This window comes from Camellia sinensis, chromosome 1 (genome assembly GCF_055761805.1).
Source record: "Camellia sinensis isolate YWXY chromosome 1, ASM5576180v1, whole genome shotgun sequence".
Lineage (NCBI taxonomy): Eukaryota > Viridiplantae > Streptophyta > Magnoliopsida > Ericales > Theaceae > Camellia > Camellia sinensis.
Window position 1 is genome coordinate 2,393,899 of NC_138961.1, and position 10,157 is coordinate 2,404,055.

Sequence of the window (10,157 nt, forward strand, 5' to 3'; positions counted from 1 at the left end):
GAACCAACACGTGTGGGGGTCGTATTGGGCACGTGCCATTTCCCTCGCAACGAACGATGTCCAGGCGCCATTAGCAAAACAGAATACATGTGTGTGTGTGTGTGTGTGTAGTATAATTAGATTTTGTATATCTATTTTATAATCTAATCAATCTAAACCTCCGCTCAAGATTTCCCGGCAAATCATTAGCAAGCGTGCTAACTATAAACTCTCTCTCTCTCTCTCCGCCATGGTTGGAACATGAAACTCAAAAAAATATTGAATTTGAATGACTTGATAATAGTTAGCAGCATTGGATTTTTTGTTTTTAAACTTTTGAATTTGTTCTAGTTTTGAATTTGAATTGTTGAGATTTAAAAAAAAATTGTTTCAGCTCCACCATTGTTGGAGCTGAAACTCAAAAAAAAATCTCCAATTCATGCCCTGAATTTGGTAAATTTTGTTATCAATCATGTGCATGTGAGGTTTGTTATTCTTCAAATGCAAGAGATGGAAGAGAATCGAGGGACTTTTGATGATTGAAGATTCATGGTTTCGAGCCCCAAAGGTCTGGTTCAGAGCTTCGTCTCTGAAGAAAAACCTAATATCATGTCTGATGTAGCTCTGAATGTGGAAAAAATTGATGATCCACCTCCTTTGAATTTGGTAAACAACAATAATGGCCGTAAAAGGGTTGATGAGAAAGTTGTTGCGAGTGTTTCTGATAATAATGTGTATTGTTCTGTTGAGACTGTGGTGGTTGGGGTTCGGAATGATGTAGGAGGCAGCATTGCTGAGCGAAGGGCTACGACATGTGGATTCAATTCTCCGAGGATTAACACGGTTGTACTTAGGTCTACAAGTCCTCCTCTGACTTCACCCGCTGCTCGATCGTCATACATTACTATACCGGCCGGTATTAGCCCTACGGCATTGCTCGACTCTCCCATCATGCTCTCCAATTCTCAGGTTACTCCCTCCCTCCTTGTAATGTTCCTTTGATAATGCCTAATTTCCGACTCTGATTGATAGATTGCTTGTTAATTTTCTCTTCATTGAAAACAATTTGAGTAAAAATTTGATTAAAAGCTTAATCAGGTATGGAAGACTTCAATCCTTTCTCTCTTTTTAGCTTTTATCTTCTTCTTTTTTTTCCTTTTCTTTTTTTTTTTCCATCAAATTTATTAAAAATAAAATTACAAATTTGTCCTACCTGTTTTAATAAATAAAAAAATTGGAGAGAAAATTATGTCTAATTATTACATTTTTCTAATTTAGTCAAATTTGACTAAAAATGACTTGTTAAAATTTTAATAAATGATTTGATTCATCCTTAATTTGATGAAAATTTTGCCAATTTGATGAAAGAATTTGAGCTCTTTATTCATCAAATTTGAGTTTAATGAAACAAATCGGCGAAGGATTGGAGACAGGAGATGTAAATGTAGAAATTTTATCGTATTTAAGTTTATTTTTTTATTTGTTTTTTTATATACATATCTAAACATGGTTCTAAGTAATGATCCTTATTTTTTTGTCTTTCTTTTATATATGTTAGACTATCTCCAACCCTTATTCAAATATTTCATCAGATTTGAATTTTGTGAAAAATGCGTACTTTTTCTACTCCAACTGTGTCATCAAACTCTTATCAAATGAGAGTAAAATCAAAACTTTCATCAAATCGAGCCATCAAATTTTGGAGATGACTGTTGGTGGACGACCAGCTAGATGACCTCCCGGACAACTGCATTTTGGAATGAATCTGATAAAATTTTACTCTTCACCGGACGATCGGCAGATTTGATGAAAACCGTTAGTGTATTGTATCAAATCAAACTATTTATCAAATTTTTACTCAAATTTGATGAAACGTTGGAGATGCTTTTAGTGCACACATACTAATTGTTGGTTGGAAAATGAACAAAATGATTATTAGAAATTTCTGAAGTGGAAAAGACATTCCTTTCAGTTAACTTTCCCTGCTTCACAATCACAAGTAGTTGCTACTCCTCGAGGTTTCCTTATGGCTTTTAGCTTTGTCAAGACCATAAGGATGGCCTATCCTTTGATATATGTTCTCTCTGTCTCTCATTTTGTTTTTTCATAGGCAGAGCCATCTCCCACTACTGGAACCTTTCAATCACCCTTTCTCAATCATGGAAGTTTAATGCTGGATTCAACGACCCCTGATGCAGATACAGACCGGGGGAGTGATGACGATTCCTCTTTCAGGTTCCAGCCTCATGGCAGTCCAGTTTCTTTGACACGCACCTCAGGTTTAGAAAGTAAGGTAAGTACCGTTATTTTGCTATCAATGAATTTGGATGCCTTCCTTTCAAACTAACAAGAAAACGGGGTTATTACATCTCAAGTTAGAAGTCTACGAGGATGCTGTTGTAGTAATTCCTCAAATTACATATTAAAAAAAGGGGCAGTTTAATCTCCAATCCATTGGATGGGGGTTTGGTTATGGATATGCAAAAATGCACAGAACGAAGGCTTTGTAGAGGCTTTGGTTATGTGCTCTTCGGAGGACAGTGATTAGTATGTAGAATTTTAAGGCAAAACTGAAGATCATGAAGGATTGCTTGATGCAATCTAGCTCAATAAAAATGGTTCCTGAGATTCTGGCTTTTAGCTTTATCAAACTGGTCTGAGTGAGGAAATGATTGTGAACATTCTTTGAAGAAGAAAATTTGTTTTTGACACGTTGGTGACTGAGGGTAAATGTAATCTCAAACAAGATGGTGGACTGTCAGTTTGCTGTCTAGGTATTCCCACGAATGTTGAGAAGAATCTCTGCATGGTAAGCGTGTAGTTTTTCTTAAATCTAGAATTATTTTTGAAGGATTTATGATGGGCAGGCAACAGATTCAAAGTCGAATTTCTCGCTTCTGAATGCCTAGACTGTTTGGAGGCGCTATCATAGATGTTGTTCAATCTGATCTTTGCCACTCTTACGGTTCTAGTTTTTCCAAACTGTTGGAACTGTGATATCTTGGACCCCGCTTCCAGTTCTCATTCATAAAGATTTTTTTTTTTTACTTTCCCTTTTGGATAATTGTATTGGTGTGTAGATTCTGGGTACTTTTTTTCCAAAATTTCCTCTTCCTTCTAGAGAAAAAGATGATATTTCCCTTCTCGTGTTGGTATGTTCTGCATGAAGGGGGCAAGTTACTTATTAATCAAATTAGAGAAGTAACAGTTTAGCTAAAAACAGATAAAAAATAGATAGGGAGGGTAGAGCAATTGGAGAGAGAAAGAGTTTAATTATATTAAATCTTAATTATGGAAAGAGAAAGTTTAATGGCTTCAGACATCTTATGTATTAGATTAGATTCATGTCCTATAGGAATATGTAGTATGTATTTTACATGTGTAATTGTTGTCTAAACTAAATAAAAACTCTAATTCTCCACTGCCGCTCCCTCTCTCTCTCTCTCTGCTGAAATGACCCATTTCTCTTCGGTTCACTCCCTTGGGACTCTAGTGCCTCCAGCGGTGCTTCTAACATGTTTTGTCACTCTCTGGTGAACCTTTGACCACCTGGTGAACCCTTCCACAATGGCAAAGCATATTGTTTCTATCTATGGATTATATATTTACCATGATTTCCTAGCAAGATTTGAATATGCAATTATGTTTGATTTGAATAGATTACCATGATATCCTAGAAACATCTGAATGTATATGTGATTATGTTTGACTTGAATAAATTTCTTCACTTTACCATGTTGAATAGAGCTAGGGATGAGTCTTCAATTGTCAAATTCTTTCTCCCATGAAGCCAGCAATGGATTCTGAATTTCCAGTTGAGTCTCCGATAGCTATTACAATGAACTGTGCTACAGAATCATCAGTTGTAAAAGTTTCTGGAAGTATTTTTCTAAACACCGACTTTTGTGCTTCACAGTCATGTCATACTGGTACAGCTGGTGAGCAAATGCCTCAGCACAGTGAACCTATTCATGGAGATGATGAAGGGGTACACCATCTTCTGGAGGGAGACCAAAAAGGGACATACCCAAAAATGGAAGCTGTAAAGACTTCCGAAGATGGATACAATTGGAGAAAGTATGGGCAGAAACAGGTTAAAGGTAGTGAATATCCTCGGAGCTACTACAGGTGCACAAATCCATATTGCCAGGTGAAGAAAAAGGTAGAACGTTCCCATGATGGTCAGATAACAGAAATAATCTATAAGGGAGCTCATTGTCACCCAAAGCCTCAGCCTAATCGGCACTCAGCACTTGGATATTCATTTTCGTACAATGAGATGATGTCGGAAGAGACAGGTGAAGTCAATGGATCTTGTGTTAAAATTGGTTCCGAGTGGAGGGCTGATGGTTTCAAGAGGACGTCTTCAACATCTGCCCTTACTGAGATTTCCAATCCGTTAATGTCAACCGCTCAAGGAAAATCTTTGGGTGTATTATTTGAATCGGTGGGGACTCCAGAGCTTTCATCTATGCTTGCTAGTCACAATGATGACAATGAAGATGGGGCCACCCATGGAAGTATTTGCCGTGGTGGTGATGCTGATGACAATGAACTTGAGTTGAAAAGAAGGTACATTTCCACCCTCCCTCATCTCTCTCTCTCTCTCTCTCTCTCTCTCGCCACAACTGCTGTTTGGTTGCAGGTCATAACAACAAAAGCATTCATCTTTTGCATTAACTGTTCATTTCAGAAAGAAAGATAGCTTCTTGACTGAAACAAATTTAGCATCACGGGTTGGTCGTGAACCAAGAGTGGTTGTCCAGATAGAGAGTGAAGTGGATATACTTAATGATGGGTACCGCTGGCGGAAGTATGGGCAAAAAGTTGTTAAAGGAAATCCAAACCCTAGGTATTTGATTTTTGCATTTCTTATTCCCGGAAGTTACTCAAACCATTTATTTTATTTTATTTTTGGAATTCAGATTATAGTCTCTAAATCTATTTTATTTTATTTTTGGAATTCAGATTATAGTCTCTAAATCTATGTTGATATGTATATATGGATTGAAAGTTTTGGTTTTCTTGGTTGTTCTTTCTCTCTTACAGGAGCTACTACAAATGCACCAGTCCTGGATGCTCAGTGAGGAAACATGTGGAAAGAGCCTGCCGAGATTTAAAATCTGTAATTACAGCGTACGAGGGAAAACACAACCATGAAGTCCCTGTTGCCAAAAACAGCGGTCATGTGAACTCAGGCAGTGGAATTTTAACTCCGACTGTATCCAGTACTCTGCCCACCTTGACATTTCCCAAAAATGATAATTCCCCAAAGCCTGAAGCACATGCTCAAGATCAAATTTGTTTTGCAAGAAATCTTGATCCGGGAAATCAATTTCTGAGGAGGCCGAGCTTACTCGGGAATTTTGGGAGTGATGTGAAATTCGGAGTTTCTTCCATGTACCAAATGAAGTTCCCTTTCTTACAAAATTCCATGCCATATGGCTCTTTTGTACTGAATCCTACCCACAGTGGCATGCAGGCAGCGGGTTCTATCGCTCCAGTTGTGCTGGATTTCCCAATGTCATTACCTTTGACTATCCGACAATCTGCAAGAGTGGCACCAGGTGGCTTCAGCTGTAGTAATAATCATGGAAAGTCATTTGGCCCTGTTCAGTCTTGCCTTGGAGGACAGCAGCTTAGGGAAAGTAATACAAGTGATGGCAGTTGTCTTTATGAAACCCACCTTCCCATCGTGAATCATTCAAATTTGCTCTCCTCCTCGTCGTCATCATCGTCTGTTTATTCTAGGTTCAAGGGAAGCTTCCCATCTTGAACTTATTTCCTTTCAGTTTGCTCCTAAAGCAGAGTTTTGGGTGGTGGACTCTACCAACCTCTCTCAAGTGATGAAAGGTATCTATCTATTAATGTCCTGCAATTTTGCACTTTCGATTTATTTTCAATTATTACTTTACTCTATAGACATGCAATTTTGTATTTATTATTTATTTTCCATTATTGGATACCTTATATATATATATATACATATCTATTCATTGAAGGTATGGTTACATGGTCACTCCTAAAGTAGAGTTTTCTGCTCTCTCTCTCTCACTCTGATGGAATTTGGCATTGAGAAATCAGAATAGATTTTACTTTTATTTTTATTTTTATTCATGAAAAAAAGGCCTTATTTGAACTCACCTATGCCCTTCTGTGTTAAGTCTGTCCATTGTTAGGCTTAAAATTGCAAGGTGAACAAGATCTAAGGGGGTTCTTAGGCTTATAATTGTTTTGCTCAGTAACTTTATTCAGTTTTGAAGAATACAGAGTCAAATATATCTGCTTCCCCTATAATTAAAAAGTCTTTGACTTCAAACACAATGATCTTAGAAATAGCCAGTGCAAGCAAATACTCAATCAGACACCAAAATTAATGGAATTCTTAACCCAAAATCTCGAATCCAACTTAAATAATCAGTTTAATCAATACAAGAGAAGACAATATATATATATATATATATATATCTGCCACAAGTATGATCAAAACTAAGATCAAGAAGGAAGAAACCAAGAAATAGAAGCATAGAAATTCGAGTCGATAACCATAAACCAAGACATAACAACATATAACATAATTAAGAGGGGCGTTATTTGAGTGATGAAAAGAGCAAAAGAGTTTTTTTTTCATTTTTTGAGGCTGCCGCGGATGCCAGGGCGGGGCTTGGAGGAGGATTCGGCGACGTGAACGGCGGCATGGAGATTGTTGAGCTTGGACTCATCGAAGGGGATCTTAGGGTGCTTAGCGTCGTGGTGAATCTGCATCGACTTGATGTCTGGTGCGGTGACCTTACAGAGAGGGCATTCGAGCTTGGCGTGGCCTCCCTTGTCCAGCCCTGACCTGTCCACCAGCCCCGCCTTGCCTCCGCCCTTGTTCGTGGTGGCTGCGTCTACCTTCGCCGCGATTTCCTTCGCCGTGTGCTTCTTCGGCTTCGCCTTCCCCGTCATCGTATCGTTCCTTCCTTGCTTGCTCCCGCTCTCTCTCTCTCTCTCTCTCTCTCTCTCGTATAAGGTTGGAAAAAGTGATAGAATAGAAGAGCCGGACAACAGTGGAAATCTGTAAACCCTAATTTTATCTTATGATATAATAGCAGTAGCCTAGTAGGGAAGCGAAGGAAAGGAAAGGAAAGAAAAGGAAATTGGTGGGGGGTCCGTGCGTGGGTCAATTACTCATCCCAACCCAATCGTTGATGTTGGAAAAAGCATGTAAAGTTGCTTATTAATTAATTAAATTGATAATTACACCTTTTATCCTTTAACTTTTTTAAATGGGTAAATTACACTGTATCTCTCCTAAGGTTTCACTTATTTTTTATTTTGACTATTTAAGTTAATTTTTCTTACTTTAACCTTTTATATTTATAATTTTTTCTATTTTGATCCTTCATGTTTATAATTTTTTTTCACTTTGACCTTTTAAATTTAATTTTTCTCATTTTAACTCTTCGTGTTTACAACCCTTTCCCACTTTGACCTTTTAAATTTAATTTTTCTCATTTTAACTCTTCATGTTTATAATCCTTCCCACTTTACTCCTAAACTAACTTTCATTTAGAAAAGTAACAGAATTTGTCACATCACTAACACATCAGTTCCATATGTGATGTAAAAAATTCACTAAAGATGTAAACAATAAAAAACAAAAAAATTAGAATTTTTTTTAGACTTAAGTAAACTTTTTTTCAAATTTATTCATAAAAATTATTAAATTAGATGCAACTAAAAAAAATAAAGACAAATTTAACTAAAAAAGAAAAAAATTTACTAAAGACGAAAAAAAACGATAGTAAATTTTTCATTTCAGAATTGACAATACAGGTGTTTGAGTCAGTATATTTTCATTTTTTTTGCCTTTAGTAAATTTTTTTCTTTTTTTAGTTAAATTTGTTTTTATTTTTTTAGCTGCATCTAATCTAGATGCATCTATAATGTAATAACGTTCATGAATAAATTTGAAAAAAAGTTCACTAAAGACTAAAAAAAATTCTAATTTTTTTATTTTCTATTTTTTATTTTTTGCATCACACATGGAGCTGATGTGTTAGTGATGTAGCAGATTCTGTTAGATTTTGAGATGGAAGTTAGTTTAGGAATAAAGTGGGAATGATTACAAATATGAAGGGCCAAAGTGGAATGAATTGCAAACATGAAGGGCCAAAGTAAAAAAAAAAATAAACTTAAAAGGCCAAAGTGGAAATGATTGCAAACATGGAGAGTCAAAGTGAGAAAAATTAAACTTAAAAAACCAAAGTGAGAAATGAGTGAAACTTTAGGGAGGCAAAGTGTAATTTATCCTTTTAAAATTTAAAATTGGATGAATTACATTAACGGTCCCTATAGTTTGAGCATTGTATCACTTTGGTCATTGACTTTTCAATTATGACACATTTGACGTTGAATTTTGAATCTTGTTTCAAAAAAGGACAATTTAAGATACCATTGCTCAATTCCAAGGGTAAAATTGTCAATTTGATAAAATATAAATTAATTTGACAAAAATAAATGTCAAAAAAATATTTTTGAATTTTTAAAAATTATTTCTATCCACTAAAGACAAAATTATGTAAAATTAATAAACTTTTTAGACATCTATTTATTTATTTTTTTACCAAATTAATTTTTATTATGTGCTTGGATGATGATCATGTAATGAATGGTTGTTTTTATTTTTATTAAATTAGTTTCTATTTTTTCAAAAGTCAAATATAACTACAATTTTGATATCATTATTAAATTAATCAATTAAATCAAAAAATTCAAAACTAAAAACATTTCATGTATTAAATACATCGATTACACTTTAAAAGCATAACAACTACCCATTACATGATCATCATCTAAGCACATAATAAAAATTAAATGTCTAAAAGATTTGACAATTTCACTTAATTTTATCTTTGGTAGATAGAAAATTATTTTTAAAATTAAAAAAATATTTTTTTGGCTTTATTTTTGTCAAATTAGTTTATATTTCATCAAATTGACGACTTTGCCTTTGAAATTGAGCAATGATATCTTCAATTGTTCTTATGTGGAATAAGATTCAAAATTCATAGTCAAATATGTCACAATTGAAAAGTCAAGAATTAAAGTGATACAAACGCCAAATTATAGGGACTGTTCGTGTAATTCGCTCTTTAAATTTTTTTATTTTATTTTATTTCATCCCTATCCACAATAATTTTAAGTGATAAAGTAAAATTAATTTTTGAGACTTGTGTATAGGTTCTGATAGGTAAACTTGTTTAATAGGTCTTGTAAGAACTAATGACATTTTTCATTAAACACTATTAAAAAACGTTACTAATTATTAATTTTTAGCTACAGTTTAAAAATTGTCACAAAAAATATCATTAATTTTTAACTTTCAATAACAATTTAAAAAAATTGTCATAAAAAAAAACATAATTAATTGTAAATTTTAGTGATAATTTATAAAAATTCATGACAAAAAAGTCATTAATTGTTAATTTTTAGCGACATATGTAAAAAATTATCACAAAAAATTATTTTTAGTGATAATTTTACAAAGATTTATTTTCAATAAGATTTGATTGGGAATTAAATACAACTATTAAGATATATTGATAGTTTAAGTTTAATTTTTTTATGCAAGTCTTTAAAAAAATAAAAGATGTAATATTTAAATTAGATGACTACATTTATTTTTTAAAAATAAATATGACAAAATTATATAATTACATCTGTGTGATTGTTTGATCAATTTAATTTTTTTTGTCTTTTACAAATATATGTAGAATTTAAAAGATGAACCACTTAAATAATCAAAATAAAAAAAAAGTACTGCAAGTACTACTAACAACCTTCAAATCTATATGAAAACAACCTTTTCTCATATATATAATACAAACATAAGATAATATTACATTTTGGGTTAATGGCACTTGTCTCCTATAATTTTATAAAATTTACATTTTCCTGCAAAATTAAAATTACACTTTTAATCAGTGACATTAAAGAAAATCAAAAAAAAAAAAAATCGAAAAAAAAAATTATACATCCTACACCATTTTTTGCCCCTCAATGTACCTGTTAAAACCAATTTCAAGGTTGCATTAGGTTATAAGAAACCACTACCTTAAAAAGAAAAACTTCACTACGATAGTGCATGACATTTTCATTCAACCTTTTTCACTCACAAAAAATATTTAAAAAAA

At 33.6% G+C, this 10,157-nt stretch overlaps 2 protein-coding genes across 2 annotated transcripts; one reads left to right on the top strand and one right to left on the bottom strand.

The window, feature by feature from the left end:
* The first annotated feature begins 145 nt into the window (after positions 1-145).
* On the top strand, positions 146-5,998 carry LOC114300748 (putative WRKY transcription factor 34). Its single transcript, XM_028245610.2, has 5 exons — positions 146-948; positions 2,090-2,272; positions 3,896-4,551; positions 4,673-4,831; positions 5,029-5,998. The coding sequence occupies exons 1-5, from the start codon at positions 529-531 to the stop codon at positions 5,753-5,755; spliced, it is 2,145 nt and encodes a 714-aa protein (XP_028101411.2). The 5' UTR covers positions 146-528; the 3' UTR covers positions 5,756-5,998.
* A 608-nt stretch (positions 5,999-6,606) lies between these two features.
* Positions 6,607-6,927, bottom strand: LOC114300749 (protein METHYLENE BLUE SENSITIVITY 1). Its single transcript, XM_028245611.2, has one exon. It carries the CDS (start codon positions 6,925-6,927, stop codon positions 6,607-6,609), a length of 321 nt encoding a protein of 106 aa, XP_028101412.1.
* Between the last annotated feature and the right edge of the window lie 3,230 nt (positions 6,928-10,157).

Coding starts and splice junctions, on each gene's coding strand:
- LOC114300749 (XM_028245611.2), bottom strand. CDS start 6,927: ATGACGGGGAAGGCGAAGCCGAAGAAGCACACGGCGAAGGAAATCGCG.
- LOC114300748 (XM_028245610.2), top strand. CDS start 529: ATGGTTTCGAGCCCCAAAGGTCTGGTTCAGAGCTTCGTCTCTGAAGAA. Junction 2,273..3,895: donor CCTCAGGTTTAGAAAGTAAG/GTAAGTACCGTT, acceptor TGTGCTTCACAG/TCATGTCATACTGGTACAGC. Junction 4,832..5,028: donor AAAGGAAATCCAAACCCTAG/GTATTTGATTTT, acceptor TCTCTCTTACAG/GAGCTACTACAAATGCACCA.